This window comes from Polypterus senegalus, chromosome 8 (assembly GCF_016835505.1).
Source record: "Polypterus senegalus isolate Bchr_013 chromosome 8, ASM1683550v1, whole genome shotgun sequence".
In the NCBI taxonomy this organism is placed as follows: Eukaryota; Metazoa; Chordata; class Cladistia; order Polypteriformes; family Polypteridae; genus Polypterus; species Polypterus senegalus.
This window is the reverse complement of record NC_053161.1, coordinates 13,722,336-13,745,523: the sequence shown is the minus strand read 5'-3', so window position 1 is coordinate 13,745,523 and position 23,188 is coordinate 13,722,336. Positions and strand designations below refer to the sequence as shown.

Below are 23,188 nucleotides of genomic sequence, written 5' to 3'. Positions count from 1 at the left end.
TATAATCAATTGTATTAGACAATTTCAGGTCACATAATGTAGTATCATGCCTCCTTAATAGCTTTCTTTAAGTACTCTCTTTAGTCTGAATAGTTCTTACAAAGTTAGCTAATCTGAGTTGAATTCAGCTAATTCTTATTCAGCTGTATGCCTTATGATGGGAGAGAAGATCAACACACACTGCTCAGATAATTGAAAAATCTCTCGAATGTGACTTACTTACAAAACTTCACTTTGGTGTGCTCTGGGGCTTAACCAAGACAAATTTCTGTTGATATTACATATTTAGTGAAAGACCCGAGAATCCTTCCCTTCATAATTTTACCGTCAAGTTAATATGCAACACTGCACACAGATAAATAACCAATCTACTGATGTTTTATAAAGATCTAAAGAAGCCTTTCTTAAGGTTGTGTTACCTAATTGAGTAATAGATGCATTTTTGCAGTATCTAAACTTAAGTGTTACCCATTCTTCATATTTTTTCTTGCTATACACTACCTAATTGAGATCCCTGACAGACACTGGTGTTCAACCACAATAACCACTCTCAATTATGTGTTGGCATTTCAAGAAATGTACCTAAAAATTGCCTGGATGACATCATTTCTGAATCAAAGCAAGTGTCAACATCCTGTAAAACCCGATATAATCATTTTCCAGGTCAAATTCTATCTCAGTTTCCAAGACTGTCCTGTCTCTGATTCTGTGTAAGCAAAGCTATAATACTCTCAGGTCAAAAACACAAAATGCAATTAAAATATGTTTTGAATCAGTGATGCATAACATAACAGTTCACATGTTTGCAAGGTTCCATTCCTCTTTCACACTTTTACATATTGAATAAATGATTTAGGCATATTGTGCAAAAATATTTTTGTCAATGAAAAAACATTAATAGAACAACAATCACACTCCACCAGTACTTGTCTCCAGCCAAAGCTTTCTTAGACCAAGTGAAATCTAAAAATGAGCTTTTCTCTCTAAAATGTATGTATAAGCAAATAAGCCTAAATTCTTAACACATTTAACCAGGGAACAGCCTCAATTTTATGTGTGAAAGAGCTTTATTATTGCATGCTATTACAACAGTATTTTAACTTTACTAAGCTATTTGATCCATATGTAAATTTCTACATTCCATTTGTTCTCTTATCTAGTCTCTGATTTATTATTGCATGAAGAATTACAATTCACTCAAGAAACCATAAAACATAATAACATTAAGTATAAAACTATAAAACAAACTGCCATCAAGTAACACTGAATAGTTTTACAAGTCACCCTGTATTAATATACAAGACATTGTGAAGAGGCCCCTGACTGGAAAGAGTTCACAAGACCTCCAGGATAAAGAATAGTAACACAGCATCCAGGAAGGACTTGGAGGTGTAATGGAGGTGCTCTCCTCCCTACCCAGAACAGGGTTATCATGATCACTGAAGTGATTCCTAGACTTCATTGGAACTGAAACAACTGAAGTGATGAGAACATAGCCAGTGTGACATTGAATCTAAGGCCGGTAGAAGATTTTGGTCAAAGGTTCAAATGTCCATGACCTACAGCAGTGGTTTTCAACCTTTTTGACTTGTGGACCATGGTTGGTGGATAATATAATGAATGTATTTACTCTGTATCACAATTTGTCCAACCAATGGAACTGGAAATACATTAGTACTGGTATTATCTTTTTAAATCTGACTTCTTAATAGAGAAGAGATTTTACTGTCCAGATTTACTAACATTAGCTCAGAGAGAAGATGGTCCTCCATGGAATTCAGATTATTACATTTACACCTGATACATAGGAGAAAATATTGTATAATTTTTCAATTGAAATACCATCTAAAAAGTGTTCACATTGCCTAAAAAACATGATCTAAGAAGTCACTGAATAGGAAAAATATTATATAAACCGGCAGTTGGGGAAACACTGATCTAGATTAGGGTTATCAATCTCAGTTCCTACAGTTTTGCAGTAGTTGCACTTTTGTTTCAATCACTTTCTCCATTATGAAATGTCTCTTTGACTTTAACTGACTTGCATTATAATTGTTTCATTTTTGTTTGTTTTTAACAAGCTTCCAAACAATAACGAGATGCAAAATTATGCACTTGTGTCTTTCAAATAGTATCTGTCTCAATAAAACATCTGAAAAGAAAAAAGTGAAGGTCTTAGAATTGTTGACTTGAGCATTTGAATAGTGTTCTTTGAAAAAAGAGTTGTTTTTTGGATATGGTGGTGTGGAAGAATAAGAACACTAATAAACCATACAATTAAAAAAAAAAAAGTTTGCTAAATAGAAGAATGATTGGATTGCCCTACTAGGACTGTCTGAGACCCCTGAGTTAGCTAGCCAACTGTTGGGTTGCTTTGCATCTCTTTACTGCATTGCTGCCAGTTAAGGGGAAAACAAAAAACAATTGAGCAAGGCAGACATATTTTTACAACGGAAAAGTCTGTTAAATTAGTAGCAGTAACTGGTTACTAGTTCAGAAAGCAGATGAAACTAAAACCTGCAGCCACTGCAGCCCTCCAGGTTCTGAGTTTGAGACCCCTGATATAGACAGATCGAGTTCTTCTAGATCACGGGTGTCGAACTCCAAGCCTGGAGGGCTGCAGTGGGGGCAGGTTTTCTTTCTAACCCTTTTCCTAATCAGTTTCCAGTTTTCACTGCTAATTAACATCTCTTGCCTCTATATTAATAGCGCTGTTTTTAATGATTAAGTGTTCTGTATTGATTCTTTTCTTCATTAAATGACAGCTAAACAGAAATGAGACATGAAACAAGTCAACAAATGACCAGCTAAATTGGGGGTTCAAACTCCAACTAATTTCACTCCAACCAGTTCCTTAATGAGAAGCTGGTTGTTGCTGTTAATTAAACCCGTTATTCAATTCCATGGCTTGTTGCTGCTCTCATTCTGTCACAGCAGACATTTCCCAAACTGTTGCTATTCTATTATTTTCTTGGTGACCTGAGAGATCAGCCTTACTGAGACTTTCACCTTTCTTTATTTTCACATTTTGTTTGATGGGTACAGGTGAGCTGGTCATGTGGAGGCACCCCTTGATCTGTGACAATATTTTGAAACATGGATAAAGGAAAAGAATGCCTCTTAAATAGCATCTTTCAGAAAATGTCCTGCACTGAAACTTCTGGCCACAGCATGGCAACAAATAGTCAAAGCTGCCAACCAAAATATTCCTAGAGCTGTTTAAAAACACACAAAATGGTAGTGTCCATGGACAAAAAAAAAAAAAGAACAGAAAATGGCAGCAAAGAAACATCAAAAATATGAAGTTGGAAAAAAAAGAATGAATACTGAAAAATAATAGAAACAAATTTGCCATGCTCAAAAACCCTTAAATCATAAGAGACATTACGAGAAAATTAGGCATCATGTAGAGAAGTAACAGGTACTTTATACCTTTGTCCCTTTCTTACATATTTTTGTTCATGCATTTTTGAATACATCTGGCCTCCTTTATATTATACTGTTTGCCGAGGGATGCTGTGAGGGCCGCCATTCTATCCAAGCATCCAGTCCAGACCAATTAGAGCTGCATAATCTGGAGGATATATTAATACCAACCTTGGCTAACTGCTCCGCTAGTTTCATTTGAACTTCTCGCTCACTTTCATTGTCAGTTTTGTTTCCAAGCAACATGATGGGAATATTGTCTCCAGCTCCCTCCTACAAAAAAAACATGAAGAAATTGAATTGTAATCTAGTCCCCATTAGCACTGCTCTTGCCTAATTAATGTAAAGGCTTTTTTGCATTACTGTCAGTAGAAGAGCTTGTCGCATTCAAAGGGATGAGGCCAGTTGTACACAATGGTAACAGCTTCTATTGCAGCTAGTTTACAAACAGGTGAGTCATACATAAAAGTTTGCTAATTTACAAATTGAGATTTTTATTAAAAGGCAATTTTCCTCAAAGCAGTAGCCTAAGAAACCCAGCATTGATATCACTGCAGCTTAGTAACACACATTACACTGTTTTCAGCATCCACAAAGAACTGTTGGAAAAGCTTTGTACATAATTTGAGATACACAGTACAATCTCACCATAATTTACTGCCAATGACTATACTCTTTTAACAAAAAAAAACATTTTTTTTCTCATCTTTATATTTCTTTTTAACAAAACTGTGCACAGTACTGTCCAACACAATTCACCATATGTCAAAAGTGATCCACACCAAAATTTTCTTTTAAATGTGAATCATTATGTTCTTAATTTTTGCGTTTTTGCAGAATTTATCTCGAAATCTACTTTGCATTACAGCTTTTTGAAGGTTTTCATGAGGATAATTATTAACCTTTGAGTCGTGCATGTCAAGCAGGCTTTTGCTTTCCTATTTTCTGATATTCGCTTACTTCTATTCATCACGTCTTTGGTTCATATGTATGTTAGGATGTCATAAACTAGCTTATACAAAGCACACAAAGACATTTACATAACAATACTAAACGAGGGGATGGCAATGCAAAAATGAAATGATCTTGTGATATTATTTTTTCAAAACTGAATTCTCAAATTATATGGATCTTTGGCCCTATTTAATTCATGTTTCTTCTTATCAATTGTTTAAAGCCTATCTTTTACAATTTTTCATTTCAAAAGTTTGCGTACATGCTCATCAGTGTACCCGAGTTTGGATTGACCTGTAGGGTCCACCAGAACTCACCCACCTAAACTGGGTCTTGCACTCACAACAACACCACAAACCAACTGAACTAACATGTAATGTCTGAAGCAAGAGTGAGTAGTATCACCAAAGGTACTGTTACCAATAACATTGGTGCACCATAAAAGGCTCCCATGTTAAAACATTTTACGCTAGCATCTACAGAGGCACACAACTACAAAGCACTGTCCATGGTCAGTCAGTGCAAGTGTTATGGTTTCTCTTTAAAACAGTAGAAACTGGCTCTTGAAAGAGTTCTATAGAAAATTCACTGTTGAATAAGGGCAAGAGGAAACATGCCATTACCTATCTTTAGAACCAATACATAAACAACTATAGGACTGATCAAAGCAAAACTGAAAATTTTGAAAATGTAATTCAATGAAAGAACACGAAATTCTACAGTTTATTACTAAAATACAACTCAATACCTAGACTAGGCGGTCAAAAGCAGCCACTACTGAATTAATACATCTTCAGTCAAAAGCACTGCCCCAGATTCCTGTAAATGGTTATTGTCAAATCTTCAGTCATAATTACATTTTGATTTTCTACAGACTCCTTTCATATTTACCACTTCTTCAGATGTAAAACAGTCTTACACTTTGAATCTTACCTTCCAATACTATCTCTATTAAAATTTTCAGTCTGGCTTTCACCCCAGCTGCAGCAACAGAAACAACGTGGTGTAACTGACATTCTTATCAAGTACGATGTAAGAAACTGCACCTTCATTATGCTTTCATACAATGTGGCCACCAGGAAAGAAGAAAAGCAGGTTTTTTGAACCACATAAGCAGAGGGTTTGTGATGTGTTCAGAGTATAGTAAAAGACTTATTTACATGTGCTTATCAATAGGCAACATGTCACTCATTCTCCAACACCATGATTAGTAGTTTGTATAACCTTACATTGAAACTTACCTGAAAAATCCCAGTGTATATTAAATTTAAGAAAACATGCTTGTTGTGTATCATTCCCAAACTAGAACTATAAGACAGAAAGTAGATGATATCACTGAAAATTAAAAGTGGCTATGAGTGACACAACATACTTTATGCTGTAGTACAAATGCTATCTGTCAGCCATCACGTTAGTTGGGTGTCAGAACATAACAAGCTTGTGATACCTTGAAATTTGGGATTAAAAATTCACGCGAGTGTCATATAATCTGTCATCTCCTGCGATTCTTAGTCATGTAACAGGACATCCTTAAGGCAACAAGATTTGCAGTTGGCAAGCGCGTTATGCTGCCTGAGTTGAAGTCATATAGTGTGACACTGGCCTTAGCCTGGTTTGAGGTTAAAGTTCACAATAGATTGATCCTAGCTGTTCACACTGCTTTTCAATAACTGTAGTAATCACTTTGGTTGTTATGATTTCACTTTCTCTTTCTGTTTTTATTATGCTATAGTGCCAATTGTCATTTTGCAGGCAAGAAATATAAATGCAATAACCAGCAATATTTGCGATACACATTTTAGTTATGTTTGATATAAATAGAAACTATTTAGAGCAATATGATATGAAATTACTAATAGTTGATTCTTTCCTTGGTTCACGTACATCTGGTGCTTTAAAGGTTGTTTATCATATGCAGCTGTGGGTAGCCATGCCAACCCCTGCACCACTATCTTGCCTTAAAGCTGGAAAAAAGTTCAGTAAATTAACAGATGGATGAAAATACAGCATCCTTCACAATACTCCAGGACCAAGCGTGAGAACCGTTAACCTATAACAATTACTTCTTCATATTTTACGAAGAGCTTGGAAAATCTATTGTGCATGATCAAACATTATTTTTTTTTCCCAGTATGATGATTGCTTCAGTTGTGTTTGGTTGTTAGATGGTGGTACACTGAAGATGCAGTAAGATGTTGTTGGCCTGAATATTATTTTTGCATAAATTATTGCATACACTAATGGAAGGTTTGCTGACTTTGAAAAGTCAATGCCATATAAATTGACTCTACTTGAAAAATATGTTCTCTCAAACAGGCAATGAGTGGAGCACATTATAGTTTAGATACTGTTATAATCTAAGTTACTCTAATTTGCAGTAAAAAAAAAACATATACATGCTGATAAATGAATGACATAAATACAGTATGTGTAATTTAAAGCACAAATTTCCAAACCTACAGTAGATAGCTGCCTGACTCTCAAGCCCCACAACACTTCTAAATACTTTCTTAAACCAGAGAATGCAATTTCAAATCTTGCCTATCCAATACTTGTAAGGTGTGTTATTTGCAGTAATGGTACCTTTAACATGTCATTAAATGTATAAATAGATGGATTTTTACCTGCGATACATTTTCCATTTAGTTTCAACAAACCTAAAAATTAAACAATGTAAAGTGGATATAGCAATGCAGAAACTATTTGCAGAGCAATAATTACCATTATGTAAGATTTAACATTTATGCTGCACCAAGTCATCATTCTAACACCCCTAAATACACTATATTAAAAAAAAAGTTCAGAAGCAACAACAGTGTTGTTCATTTTCTTCCTCACAATAATCATTCACTGGTTTTAAAAGTCCTACCTGCACACTACTCAGCCATTGTCTTACTGATGTAAAGGTCAACTCAGAGGTAATATCATATATTACAACAACTCCATCAGCCTTTCGAAAAAACTGCTTTGTTATGCTTCGGTATCTGTTAAAAATAAAGGAACAGAAAATGATAAGAATACACTGGACTTTTACATGGCAATACTATTTAAAGACAGGCACAAAATGCAGAAGAGGACATTAGGATATTCATTTCTCAGACCTACTTACTTATTCCAATACACTACAGGGGGAAGATGATATATAGTATGTACAGTTCAAATTCATATTTAAACATGCTAGAATAAAAACTATCATTTATTCATCCAATACATCCATTTTCTAGCCAGTTAACTCTTCTTCAGGATTATAGGGCACTACAGCTGGCAGCTTTGGACATAAGGGTGGAACCACTCCTACATAGGGCAAGAGGAAATTGCCAGGACATTCACGTACATGACTGGACTTACATTGGGACACTTTACAAATGGCCATTACACTAATACACGTTTGTGATGTGGGATGAAAACACATGCAGAGACAAGTGGCGATCAAGCCAGGATTCAAACTCAGTCTCCTGATCCACTGGGCTATACTCAACAAGCGCTGGAAAACAGTTTAATAACAAAGGAAAATAAGTAGAAGAATTGCAAATATTATACCTTTCTTGCCCTGCTGTGTCCCACAACTGGAGAGCCACCTTGCTTCTATCAACTGTGACAGTTTTTACACTGTAGTCAATTCCTGTTTAAAAAAAAAAATCCAATATCTCAAAAATGCATTTTTAAATATCTTAAAAAAATATTTCCAGAATTAAAGTAGACCAACTTAAGTAGTTATTTATTTAAAAAAGAAAAAAGACCAGAGCATACATTTGAAGGCAAGTTTACAAACATGAGAATGCTGAAAATGACTTTAATGTATTAGTGCATTGTTGTTTTGGAGAACATATAAAAAACAGATCTTTACAAAATTAACATACAGCAAAAACGTTACAATGTCCTAACTACAAAAAAATCTTTACTGCAACTTTAGCAATAAAAACATGAAATTCCAAATAATGTTCAGTGGGGATCAACCAAAGCCACATTTTTCGTTTGTCTTTGAATATAAAAATTAGCGTAAAAAAATAATAAAATAGATAAAAAATTTTATAGGACTTTAAGGCAAAACTGAAGATAAAGCCAAAAATGAGACTTACTTTACAATTTAGTCATAAAAGTTCAAACATGTCTAAAAAATTGTATTTTTGGAATATTAATATAAAAGTTAACATATTACATGAAAGCAATGAACCATGAAGTAAAACAAAGTTTTATTATATTGTACATAGATAAACTCTGTATCAACTCTTACTTCTACATCTACACAACCTATAACAAAGCTGTCTTAAGCAAAGCCTCTTCCACAAACAGTCCATGTGCCAAATGCTTTTGAAGGCATACACTAAAAATAAACAAAATAATGAGCATAACGTTTTAATTTAAACACTAAATGTTAACGGGTTAAAGTTAAGTACTATTGTTTACTTGAGCCTATCCAGTATAATTATATTTACTAGATAGTTAAGTTTCATTTTACCACATTTGTGACCATGTTTACAATATAATTTCTTTAAATTCTTATGGAGTGTTTATTAGTCATGCAAACCTCAGCAGCAAAACAACCACCAAAAATGGTGAACCTAATTATTGTAAGGTTTCCTGAAAGACAGTTTTAAAAACAAGGAATTTCAAGTAGACGGACTGCAAAAATGAACTTTCTGTGTTAAAAGGAGAGCACATTGACATATTTACAAAGAGTATGTTATGTCTTGATCATATGTGCCAAAATAATCCTAAAAGCTCATAAAATATAGTATAAAAACAGTACAAAACTGACTTCATTGAATCTCTTTTAATGATTTGATATATAATGAAGAATTAGTTGTTTGTACTCAGAATTTAGTTACCACAGGCTCATTATAATTATGCCTCTGGACAAAATAATATTACACAGTCATCTCACAACATACCTACAGTAGCAGAGGTGCCTGGGTAAAAACAGCCATCACAGAATCGTCTCAAGAGGGATGTCTTCCCAACACTTGAATTTCCAACTAGCACAATTTTAAACATGCGATCTGGGGTGGAAAGTGTCCCTTCTTCCTACAAGACAAAAAAATGTATATTACATTAGACTCACACATATAAACACACACTTCTTAATGAATACGCATATAGGACAGCACCGTAATGCCACCCAAAAACAAATAGTCATAGGTGTACATAGTACATTGAATGTAATTTTCCTAAAAAATGAAACCCACATTGATAAGTAGTCCTTAAATAATAACAAACCCTTTTGGAAATATCTTAGAATATGTGCATGTAATAATTCTAAAGACAAACCCTGACATCTAATTAAAAAGCAGGATGAAATTAAAATTGCACCCTGGACCCCAATCCTAAGGTTTGTATTTTCCAGTACACAGTCTGCCTATGTTTTGACAAAAATGGCTATTAGCATATGTAAAATGAATTTTAATAGCATATGTAAAATGAACTGTAATATTCAAATATTTTATTCTTCATTTTACTGAAAGGTCAAAAGAATTTGAGATAATTAATACTAGAATATGATTACAGATATGTTCTCAGGAGATTCGGCATTAAAAAAAAACATTTGTACAAAAACTACCAAATCTGCAGCATTCAGCGTTGTTTATGACACCTACACAGTTCTTCCACGCTGATATCTGGTAGCTAGGGAGACCTGACTATTATTGTAAGCAGCTGCTAACTACAGTAGGTGAATGTACTACTTATTTCACACATGCCGCTGCGGTTTTATTAATCAGCACTTACCCATTCATTCCTTTTTTGTCAAAGCCTCTTAAACATTTTTAAGCTTCAGATTTAGAGAACAAAATAAAAGAGGCATCAAAAGACATTACTGAGGTTTTAATTAGATACATTGTGAATATTGTGCAGAAAATGTACTCCTGTGCTAAATGCAATGAAGCCTCTTGTACTCATTGAAAGGGACTGTAAAATGAAGATGGTAATTTAAAATAAATACGATTCACATGATAAAAAATTGAAATACTAATGATAGACATTTTGAATGTAATTATTTTTTAAACTGTTGGATTATTATATACTACCTGAATAACTGCATTTTTACTTTACACAGTAGATACTGATAATTAATGAAAACTAATCACAAAAAAGGTCTGAACACATTTTATGTTCATTTAATATATAGTATATATATATATATATATATATATATATACTGTATATATATATGTATATAATCTATTATTCATATATACAGTATAATTCTGAAATCATACATACTGTATAATTTGAAAATACACAAACTTACTTCTTATTTTAAGAGAGAGGCAATGTCTTTTGGCTAGGATGCTATATTAGTTTAGGGCACTGGCTCGGTGCAGAATGGGTATACAGCTGGTGTTTTTATTATTTGTTTATTTACTTATAAAATATGAAAACTGAGTAAAGGTTTCACCAGAAGGGAAAACCATGCATCATCATTCTTCCTTTATCTCTTTACTAAACTGATGTCATTTCTTCTCAATCTTTGTACAGTGATTTTTTTTTTTAAATATGTACTGTTCTGGCCAGCTCATTAAGAAGTGGGTGGAACAGAAGAACAGTAGTTTCAAAACTGGTTTTAAAAAATTTTAACAGGTATTTAGCAAACATTAATACAGGTTACATTGGGATAATTTAGCATTTTTATCCTGGATTTAAACGATCATCATCCGCATGATTTCTTTTCACCTTTTCCAAATGTGCTAATTGCATATTTAAGCGGTTATTCAAGAATGAATGAGCTCATAAATAACAAGAAACTGCAGCATTTCAGCATTTTGTTACTGAGATCCATGTGCTATAATAACCAGGTTGTTCACAGAAAAGCGGCTGCAAAACGCCATGTAAACTCTTATTCTGATTAGAGTAACCAGGTTAACAAACTGATTTCTCCCAGAGTACCCTGGATATGTGGCCATGTAATCCTTTTACCAGGCTACAGTTAAGGAATTCAGCAGCAACAAGCAGAATACAGTTTAGGCACCAACAAAGATACACTCCTGAGGCAAATGTTTGGCTGATTGCATTATTCTTTTCTCTTCTAATCGGTCTCAATATTTCAAAAATCTCTAAATTTATGCCGATGGACTGAGCATATGGTGCTAAGCTTAGCAGTACAATCTAAGAAGAAATGTTACGGTTAATGCATTAAAACTAACGTGCCTTACATAGTCTGTTCAGTTTTTAATGCAACAAGCGACGTCATATAATACTTATTTTACTGAAGTAAAAAATGTCTGCATTATTATTATCTCAGCCATACTGTTAGTAAAGCAAGAAACAAACATATCAGTACATCGCTTCTTTGCAGGGCACCATTGCATAGCCAAGCAGAAAAGAATGTGCTGCGTGCAATCTGGTAACAGAAGCATACTAAAAAAATGGTGATATGGTGAGTGGTGAAACGTAAATGGCCTGCTGTAATCAGTGAGAGTGGATGTGCTCTGTTCAAGGTAGTTGCCTCTCTCTCCATGATTCTTAGCCAGGCTCTGACAGCCTAATCCCCTTCGTCCCCTAATTTGCGGTGGGTCACTGTTTGTGCTCAAATCACCAAGGTGGAAAACCCCCTGTCTACCACTCTGATGATCATGCTGAAATCACCAAGGAGGGGTGCTCTGTCAAGCAGAGAATCAATAAGGGGAACCACAACCTCCTCCCTGATGACTGTGCTCAAATCACCAAGGGTGGACCCTGTGGGTCGTGAGAACACTAACATGGAAAAAAGTGAGTTGTGACACCTAAAGGGTTGAGAAACACTGAACTAGGAAGTACAACCAAATAATGCTCTACACGTTTGCTAACCACTGTATTACGTATAACTGAAATAAAATTCCAGTGGTGACAAATTTGCGGCATACAGTACCATTTCATATTTTGGCTCCAGAACAGGCTTACAATGACCTCAATTCAATATTTAGTCAATACAGCATTTTTAATGCTTTCAGAGACTTACATTTCCGACTGTCTCCTTTCCAACTGGTTGCCCTCTTGGAGATGAGGGTGCTTCACTGCTTGAAACCTGAGCAGACTGCTTGTCAATAACTTCATTTGAATCTACTTCAGTAGCCCTGTCTGCTTTGGCTACCAATTCTTGATTTGTTCCATCTACTTCTTCCTCTTCCTCTGTCCACTCATTTAGCTGGACCTCATACTCTGCCTCTAGGAACTGGGGTAGATGATCTTCTTCAATTGAAATGATTCTTTGAAGATGTATTTTCTTGGCCAATTTGTTATCAGGATCTTTGTTTACTTGGTTGTGACCATTCAAAGTGCCAGAATTTCTTCGCTTAGAATTAGCAAAGACGTCATCTTCATCTTCACTATTTGAAAAAAGAAAACCAAAGGGGATTAGAGTTGTGTTTTTTTTTTTGGCTTAACATCTCTATAGTACATTGTATTATGTTTGAATAGGAATAGTAATAGTAGTAGTACTAGTATTGTCATGTAAACTGATTGTTTAGTTCTATAATGCCTAAAATATCATTATTAGATTCTATTAATTATTCCTAACAATGTGCTTCAAACACATGTAAGTTTAGAAATTGCAATAAAAATAAATTCTGGCCATAATATTGTAGCATCATGAGATATAAACCTCAAAAAGCAGGGGAAAAGATTACTTTGGAATAACAAAAGTACCTGAAAGTTAACTTCAATATAAAAATACAAACTTAAAAACATAAGATTTCAGTGTAAACCTCTTTTATTCTCCTTTAATAAAATTACAAATTCAGTACTATGGCACCTTTTGTGACAATCATATACATATATACTGTATGTAGATAATTACAGTATAGTAAGACTTAACTGAAAACAATTGACTGCTCATTCTGTTTAGGGAGACTGAAAATGGTTTAGGACAAACAGACAGTAGTTTTTTTTTTTTTTTAAATAATTATCAGTCTGAGTATTCAATTTCAACACTGACAACAACATTTATTTATATAGCACGTACTCATAAAAACAATATAGCTCAAAGTGCTTTACAAGACATCAAAGAGAAAAAAACAAGATTAGGAAATATTAAAGAATAAATACCAAAAGTAAAATTAGGCTGGAGAAAAAACAAAATCTGTAAGGGTTCCACGGCCAACAGACCACCTTGCCCAAACATGGCAAAAGGCTACAACAGCAGCAAAGTAAATCCTTAATTTACTCCCTGCTACATATAAGAGGTGTACACCTGTAATTCTTTTAATGAAGCCCATAATTCCTAAAGGTTTTTATCTTGTTGTTACTGCAATAAGGTAGGTTACTCCTAATCGGGCAGGCTTCAACATGGGTCATTCTACTGAGATCGCTCTACTTACTGTTCTCGACAGATTACATACGGCTAGAAGAACCAACATGTCAGCTGTCCTCATCATAATATACCTTTCCTCTGCCTTAGATACAGTAAACAACCAGATCTTCCTTGACACCATCTCTGCCCTTGGCATCACTGAGACTGCCTCCTCAGGTGGTATGAATCCTACCTCTTGGGCAGATCCTACTGTGTGGCCTAGCGCGAAGAGATATCAACGGTGTATCAGGCATTCAACCAAGGATCCCCAAGGCCCTATGATCCCCTCCCATTTATTCTGTTATCGGTCCAATGCTGATGATATGCAGTTGTGTCTGTCATTTCCTCCAGAGGACCACATGTTATCTGCTTGTATCACTAATATTGAAAGCAGGATGAAGGAATAGCATTTCCTGCTCAACCTGGCAAAGGTAGACCTTCTTGTTATACCATTTTTTCCGTCTCTTTGGCACTTCAATCACTACACCAAGGTTGTGTACAGAGATGATGACCAGCTGTCCTTTGCTGACCATGTTGCTATGGTCTCTCCTTGCTGATTCACTTTATACAACATCTGCAGATTAGACTGAATCTGACAGAGTATGCAGCACAAATCCTCGTCCAGCCTTGGGTCTTGTCACATCTCAATTAGTGCTACTGTACTTTGACAGAAGTAGATGCATTTGTCTCCAACCTGCTGCAGGTGATTCCAAATGCAGTGGCAGGTCTGGTGTTCAGCCAGCCAAGGCAGACATGTCACTTGTCTTTTCAGATAACTACATTGGATCCCTGTAGTGATATATGTTAAGTTCAAATCTTTGATACTTGCCTAAAGAGTAGTCACTGGGTCAGCACCTATATATATGGAGACACTTGCGACATCCTGTGCTCCTTCTTGACCACTCAGGTCTGACAATGAACAGTATCTGGTGATGTCAATTCTATGTGGCATCAAATCTCAATCCACCAGCTCTTGTAGGTCGAATGAGCTGCCTACCTTCATTTGAAATTCTGACTTCCTCAATGTGTTTGAAAAGTGTTTGAAGGCTATCTTGTTTGGTGAATTTCTGTCTCTTGGTTTTGTAAGCAAGGAATTGTAGCTTGCTTGTATTTTGTTTTGAGCTCTTCACTTGTGGTGATCAGTTTTATAACCTGTCCTGTAACACTTGTTCCCAAACAGCCCTCAAGTCTGGTGTTTACTCGATTATGTTGACCTCTTTTGTTAGTTGCTTTGAATAAAAGTGTCTGATATATCTTGAGTTTATTTATGCTTCCACGTACCCATTTCAAATACAGACAACCTATCTAACTGTCAAACCAATAGTTAGCTAATAAAAGTTGTATACCTTTATCTGGGCAAAAGAGAAATAACTTCTTCTAATTATCAAAATTTAACTAATATGAGATCATAGGTTTATTGGCTCTTTTTTCCTGCATATAGAATACTGAGTAATTTCTTGTCTGTGTTAATCAATGTGAAACAAGTCGCCACTCTCCAACCCCATGTTTACTGAGAAGAAATTCCTTACCTGACATGTCTGACTTATTACCTGAAAGATCCCAGTGTATATTAATTTGAGAATTTGACCTTTGAGTATGTAATTTGTGTATTATGCCCATGCTAAAACTATAAGAAAGAAGGTAGGATGCTATGACTGAAAATTACAAATGACTATTAGTGATGCCAACATGCTTTTATACTGTAGCACAGATGTTATTTGTATTTTTAAGATGTTTTGTATGTGAGGTTTAATGTGGGAACTGGATCTGGGGGTATCCATTGTGCCCAATGCACACATGTCTACATTTACTAACCACTTCTGTCTCTAAGTTTGGAGGGCAATATGTGCCTAAAGTGGGAAAGAAATTAAACTACAAAGATAGCAAGACAAGAAATGAAAGCAAGCCATTTGCTTTCCATTCACTAATAGTAATTTCTACAGAAAGAAAGTCTAAAAACTCTAAGAATAGAAAAAAAAAAAATAAGTCAGCCTCTTCCATTTTTGTAATGACTCCTTGAATAACCACCAAGCACAGTGGGTACCAGCAATAGTATAAACTCCCACTCAAATCTACAGTAATGGTTTCCTTGATTACCCATCTCTTTCACAAGAATCTTTCTGAAATTGTCATTAGTCCAGTTTGATGTATCCTGTGCTCTCTGCCATGAAGTTTTGTGAAGGATCCATTATCTCCATTAAGAAAGCCCTTAAAAAGTACAAACTAAAATCCTCTGTGTGTTCCTTTCAAATTAAAAGAACAGTAGTACTTTACAGTATACTCTAACTAAAATAGTTGGCACAATCAACATTGAGAGCTTTTAACAAAAAAAAAGCATACCATACCTTTTCAGTGACTGCTTTCTTTCAACATACAAACCAATAATTGATCCAGCTCTCTGGTTCTGTGAAGAACTTTTGACAGAATTCTTTGGTTTCTATCAAATTTAAAGACATGGGATTTACATCAGAAAACACCTTTTCTTTTTTTTGCTACAATATGCATAAAATAACACTTCTAATGACGGATGGAAACTATTACAAGAACAAAAAGTAGAGCAAACAAAGTATGCTTATGCTAAATGCACAGGAATGATGGCAGTGACAATATGCTACAAAGTGACACAGAGTTAAAAACAAAAAAAAAAAACAAAAACAAATGTTGCTTTATTCAAGAGCTGTAGCAGTGTTAGGATAAGCTTTCCAAATTTCTTTATGAATTTAATTATTAGTAAATGTATGTAAAATATGCTTTTCTAACAATGTTCCTTAACTCAGAACACTGAACATATAACTCTACAGGGCATAAACTATGTTTTGAAGTACAATATTTTAAATATCATGATGGATATCAAGTTAAAATAGTGCATTGGAGACTCACTACAGCTTGGACAAACTGTTATATGTTTGTAGAGTCAATGCTTTAGTTGCCATTTTTCCACGGTTAAATGTACACAAACTTCTGAATGGCAATAAATCATCTCCCAGTTTTACTTCTAGGTGAAAAAAATATCAAAGGGCAGAGCATACACTTTTAAAATGGCATATAACAACTAAAGCAGGCAAGTCGTATGCCTGAACAGAGGTGTTAGTAAGCAGGAAACTTGGCAGTGGGAGCAGCACACAAGGTTTAGTCTGGTTGCACGGTGGCACTTAAAACAATTCTTTCCTTATAAATTGCTGTCTTTGGCTATGCTACTCTAGATTGACTTTGTAGTATATCAGGGCAAAATAAATAGTACTACTGATTAGGTAACATTTAGAAAGTATGGATTATATGAAACATGTATACCTTTTATAAACGCCTAACTATGAAAAGCTCGATTCATTGATTTATGAAATGTATAGCTTACGAACAGAGCGAGGAACCTCTTAGCAGTAAGCAGATTTTAGGAATAAACAGGAAACTTAAGAAGAAAAAAATAGATCTAATAAACATATAGATAATGTACTTTGCAAAATACACTATATATATTTTTAATAGAAAACAAACTAACATTATCAAAGAAAAATCACTGGACATAAAATACATACAAAAATACTATTGGCAAATAATAAAATATAATGTTGGATGGTGTTATATACTAAATAAATCTTCTTATATAATACACTACCGTGGCTGTCTCTTTGCCTGTCCAGGATTTTAAATCACCTGTAGCTCTCAAACAGTTTGACCTATTGACATGAAATTTGGTACACATATACGATGTGATGTCTACTATCTGCTTTCAGGGTGGTAAATGACCTCCAAGGTTATTCCTCTTTTTATTTTATTTTATTGTAGAATCAACTCTCTGCAACGGCCAGCAGGGCAGCTGTGCGGCACAAGTGTACAGTTGCTGTTCTCATCCCTACCACCTCTGCTGTCACTTCCTCTACCTCTTCATATCTTAACTCATTCTTGAGACAGAATGAAGAATTAGGAAAACATACTAAGTAATTGCAACACAAACACTCAGTTTTAATGTGAAAAGATGTCGATGAAAGAAGAGAAGAAGTGGGCTGCTATGGTGGAATAAAGAAGAGTTACTCAGGAAGCAGCAAGCGCATCAACCTCTGAGCAAATGAATGCTAAACGTACAGAGAAAGAGTAAGAAAACTATGAATCCTCAAGTCAAGTGTATTCACTGCACATTATCGTGCAGTATGCAGTTACTGGTAATGAATAACTATTGTGCAGGCCGAATCTGAATCTGAAGAAAGAATACTGTGAACAGTACCAATTACAACCAAATTTTGGAAGATTGTAAGAATGTGTTGCATCCTTTGAATCAACTCTTGAAGCCCATAAACAATATAAATTTGATAGAGATATTTGCGATTTCACTGTGGCCTTTGTGTAAATAGTTAAACCTTGCTAAGTCACATCACCATTCTCACTATCCAAAGTCTCAGTAACAATTGCATTTTCTGCCTGATTATCCTACTTCATTTTCATCATCCTCTTTGTCTTCTACAGACTCTAGCTCAGAGCAGGCCTCTGCAACTACTTTTTTAGACTAATGTGTCCTACAATCAGGCAGACCTTATTGAACACCTACCACTTATCATCACGAAAGCCACACACAGAAGAAACATGTCAGATTCCGATAATTAACATTTCCTCAAAAGTTCTGACTTACCAAAAAATTTCTGTTCTATCTAAGGGCCTCTCAGTTGTTCCAATCTTCAAATATCAAACTTTTCCTACACAAATTGAATTGTTTAAGCTTTACAGAAATATTTGCCTACGTGCTTGTTTATTTATCATTAGTAAGAAGGTCAGTTGTGAATTACATGTGTTTTGTATGTTTTAGGAAAGCCTTACCTAACAATGAAAACATACAGTACAGTAAGACAGCATGTAACACAGAAAACCATTGCAATTCTTCGAAAATATAGTAGCGGGATTCTAGAATAAACCATCAATTATTGTTCTCCAGGTGGATACACCATGTTAATCCAGTGGCAAGACAAATTTAGTTCATAGCTAACCAAATATGAAAAATGGTATGAATGGCTTACGATCATTTGAAAAACCTCTTATGTTTCAACCTGGCATATTTTTGTGATCACGACTAAAACAGGGCAGAGTATACAAGTTGAAATGAATTTACAGAAAAAAAGTGCAAGTTTGCCTTTGAACAGTTTGAACAGTAAACTACTCTGAGATATAACGTACTTGAGGTATCCATTTTTTCTTGTTTGATTCTTGCAAGTGGAAGTGAACAGGGTTGGTTTTCAAAATCTGCCACACAGAACTGGTGATTATAAACATACTTTCACTTCACACCAGCATTGTAACAGGAGTTGTTGTTTGGCTGCCTTTTTAACTTGCGCAGTAACAAAGATAAAACAGGACACTCATGAATAAAGAAAAAGAACATATAGTGCAAGTTGGGAAGATATGTTACCAGCAGAAGGCTTTTGTGCAACTTTAATTTTAAGAGTTTTTCTACTTGTAGGGATTGCTGTTGGATTTATTAAAACTTAAACCATGCAATAAAGAATAAATATATCAGGCTATATAAAGAAGGCAAACATCCAATGATTGTTTTAATAAACTGCAAGTTCACTGATTTTCATATCATGTGCCATGAATAATAAAACGCAATATGAGTTGGAGTACTCTGGTTTGGATAGCTAGAGTGAAAGGTGCTTGAGTTAAAAGGGGCGGTTTACATCCCACTGGTGTTCTAAAAGAAAGTACAGGTTTGTTCATTTATAATATGGGAAGAAAGGTATTTAGTATTTTGCATTACAACTGCACTACTGAAGTTTTATCTCTGTGTAGTCTACCATTTGTATACTGTATATTGTGTGAGTGTATGTACATACACAGCCATTAAAGGAGTATAACTGGTACCTACTTACTTGATAACTCATATCACGCTCATCTCTCAAATGTTTGTTCATTTCCCTAGAAATGACCATCAGTAAAATATAGAAAGAAAAAAAACACAATCAGAATAAACAGTCAAGTCAGTGAAGAATGACATTGCAATAATTGACTCATATCACTTAAAAATGAAACCCACCTTAACAGGTCCAGTTGTTTAAGTAGGCTTGCTCTTTCTCGTTGCAAACCCTCTGTTACCCTATACAGCTCACTGTCCACATATACAAAAAAAAAAGACAGAGTTTGCACTATTGATCACAACCTTTCCCTTTTACTTATTTCTTCAGATCTTTTTAAGCAGTCCTCTATGACATTCTAAAGACAAACAATGCTTTTCTTCTTGCTGAAAAGATCAACTAATGTCTCTTTAAACTAACTTGCATGTGCTTACATCTCCCTGTCCTCATGTAGCCGGGCTGCCTCCTCCTGCAGCAAATTCAGTTGCTCTTGAGATAGAATCAGTTCTTCACAGGTTCGCTCCAACTCCTTCCCCAACTCTTCGTTTGTGTGCTTCAGTTTTACATTCTCTACCTTGGTCTCTTGTTGCATGCTCTGCAGGTCCTTACACTGCCGCTCTAGCTGAACAAAACAAAGGCATTTTCCCTTACTTACAGGAACAGATACCCAACAGGCCATAATGTCACATACAGTTCAACAGTGAAATTGTACAGATCATGAATTCCATCATTCTCTGGAATGAGTCTTGGCCTAAAATTGCCTGGACACCTTTAATTGCGGATTATAGATTTAATTTATTTACATTCAACATTTTATTAAGTGCTTGCTCCCATTTTCAGTATTTTTTATTGTTTGTTTTTTTTTTTCCTCTAACAAACTGAACAAAGCTGCATGATGTCACAAATTACTGGCTGCACATGATTTTACATTATAAAAACATTAACAATATGCTCAGTCAATACCCAGTCAGTCATAGTGCTACAATATTGAAGTAAGTTGTGCTTTGTTAAAAATTGGCGTGTATTTCTCATGTTATTCCTTTCCATATTGTGCACAAGCCATAAAAATAAAATAAGTTTAATAAAGGAAAGACAATCAATCCAGTCCATCAACCTTGTCTGCTAAATTAATATCTCAAAATCTCATCCACATCCTTTTAAAAAGCTGCCAAAGTTTATGCTTCAACTGCATGACTAGGTAGATTGTCCCAGATTCCTATGACTGTTTGAATGAAAAACTAATTCTTGGCTTCTTTATTAAATGAGCAGTTCTTTCATTTACAGTGTTCCTCTTTTAATTCGCCAATTAACTAAAACAACTCTACTAGCAGACCAGTTTTATCAATTATTTTATACATTTTTAATAATTGAATTAAGACTCATATATTCAGATATTTTGTTCTGAAAATAATCTTTCCCATTCAGAACAAAAGAACATTAATTCAATTAGTCTGTTTGAGTAGGATATGCTCTTTAATAAATATTAATAATACATTTTATTTATATAGCGCCACAGATGCTCTTGTTCCAACAGATGCTTCGTCTCTTTTGACAATTTTGTACCTGCGTAAATGTCTAAATCCTTTGCAAATGTTGATTCTTGCAAAACAAAGCCTACACACACACATTTGTTTTCTGTAAAAAAACATATTACAAATATGATATACACATGCATATATATGCACAAGCAGTAATCAAAAAGTTCTGAGCCCCAACATGTTAAGGGCATTCAACACTGCTAAATGGCTATAGATTACCTCATGTGTACTAAAAACTGTGAATTACAAGTTTTTAGCTTAAAAACAAAGCTTTAGGAAAGATCCCATAACAGTTATAATAATATTAATACTACAGAGACATTCAAAGACATTATGTTTGTTGTATACTTGGGCTGGGCACTACAAATTAGGTGAATGAGTTATAGTGTCTTTGCTGTGAACTTCACATTCATCACTAGGTGTTAATAGGGTGTCTTAAGAGTTGACAAGTAGGGTGTTGGTGTTTATATGCACCAAAGTTGTCAACAAGATTCAGGAATGACAATGAACCCAAAGCCGCTAGTGGCTACCGAGGTCAAGTAGGCTCTTTATTGGGTTCCTCTATACGAAGCCGTGCTTCATAAAGTGCTAAAAATGACAAACCTGCACAGTGGTTTGACGTAGTAACTCCTGTCCAGAACTAAAGGAGCTGAGGGTTAAGAATGTGGAGGGTGCGACTTTCTGTCATGGAGGAGAAGAAAACAGAAAGCTTGGGAAAAACAGAAGAACACTGGGGACATCAGGCTCACTAGACTAAATGCAAAACAAGTGCTAAAAAATAAACATAATTACCCTTTTCTGCTTCTGGATTATTTGTTCTAGCTCCAGTTCTTTACTGGAAAGCTGCTGCTCAAGATCTTGACTGCGAGACATGAACTTCTCAGAATCCTAGTTAAATATGAGAAGAAACAAAAATGTTTTATATTTACTAACCAAGAGTCACATTTATTGTATTACATACATGCATGAAAATCAACAGTATATATTTCATTGCTTAATTTAAGGGTGAAATCAGATGAAAAATGTAAAAATACATGTCATCTATTTGCATTAGGCTTTAAAATTACCTGGTTACCACAGAATGATAAATTTAGCTTGCCATTTTGGCCATTGCTGTTAACACTGATTCATGTACCCTATACCTAAGATGGAACACAACCATATTATCATAAGGCAAGCAATTAGCTCTACCTAATAATGAGGCAGACAAAGATGTATTAGATCAGAACCAAAGGATGAAAGTATTTTACTAATGCAGATACATTTTGCTCATCATAAATCATAGTTCCCTCTAATATTTCTCTCTTCCCTTGCTGAATTGGCATGATTTTCTCAAAAATAGATTTATTAGATTAGATAAACTTTATTAGTCTCAAGGAGAAATTCAGATGAATACAGCAACAGAAACATAAAAAACAAGTATATAGACTCAAAAGATAGATAATATAGCCAATCAATCAATAAATAAATCAACTTAATAAGTAAATTGAGTGGAAGCATTTAATTGCCTGATAGCAGTAGGCAGAAGACCCCAGAGGTGCTTCTTAGCACACTGTGGTGGAATGTGCCAATGGCTAAAAGTGCTCCAAGAGAGCACCTACTGGTGGGAATGGAATGGATTTTTCATGACAGCAATTTTGTCATCATCTTCTTTTCCACAATGTCTTCCAGTGTGTCCAGGGTTAGTCCTGTAATGGAGAAGGCTTTCCTAATAAGTTTCTTCAATTTGAACTCAGGTTGCTTCCCTAGCAGACTGCAATGTAGAACACCACACTGTCTACTAAGAACTGGTAGAACATTTTCAGCAGCTTGCTGCACACATCAAAAGACTTCAGTCTCCTTAGCAAGTACAGTCTGCTGTGACCCTTCTTGTATAGCACCACTGTGTTGTCAGTCTAGTCCAGTTTTCTGTTCATACGAACCCCTCTGGTATTTGTACCTCTGCACCACTTCTACATCCTCCTCTGGATCGTGATAAGTCTCAAAGGCTCCTTAGCTTGCTGGACATCCACCACAAGGTCCTTTGTCTTGCTAATTATGAGATGTAGGTTGCTGTACCCTCACGACAAGGCAACATCCTTCACAACCTTCCTATACTCTGAGCCATTTCCATTATTAATGCAGCCTATGATTGACAAATTATCTGAAAATTTCTGTAGATGCCAAGTGCTGGT

General features: G+C 35.0%; 1 protein-coding gene across 1 annotated transcript in view; it reads right to left on the bottom strand.

Annotated features, from left to right (window-relative positions):
* The window catches only part of cracr2aa (calcium release activated channel regulator 2Aa), a 198,086-nt gene that overhangs the window by 8,659 nt on the left and 166,239 nt on the right, over positions 1 to 23,188 (bottom strand). The window contains exons 8-17 of the mRNA XM_039760762.1: positions 21,807 to 21,902; positions 19,911 to 20,098; positions 19,659 to 19,730; positions 19,495 to 19,540; positions 15,988 to 16,079; positions 12,314 to 12,680; positions 9,273 to 9,405; positions 7,921 to 8,002; positions 7,250 to 7,364; positions 3,598 to 3,699 (exon numbers count right to left, since the gene is read on the bottom strand). Of these exons, the coding sequence (XP_039616696.1) occupies positions 3,598 to 3,699; positions 7,250 to 7,364; positions 7,921 to 8,002; positions 9,273 to 9,405; positions 12,314 to 12,680; positions 15,988 to 16,079; positions 19,495 to 19,540; positions 19,659 to 19,730; positions 19,911 to 20,098; positions 21,807 to 21,902 (1,293 nt within the window). The remainder of the gene's footprint in view (positions 1 to 3,597; positions 3,700 to 7,249; positions 7,365 to 7,920; positions 8,003 to 9,272; positions 9,406 to 12,313; positions 12,681 to 15,987; positions 16,080 to 19,494; positions 19,541 to 19,658; positions 19,731 to 19,910; positions 20,099 to 21,806; positions 21,903 to 23,188) is intronic.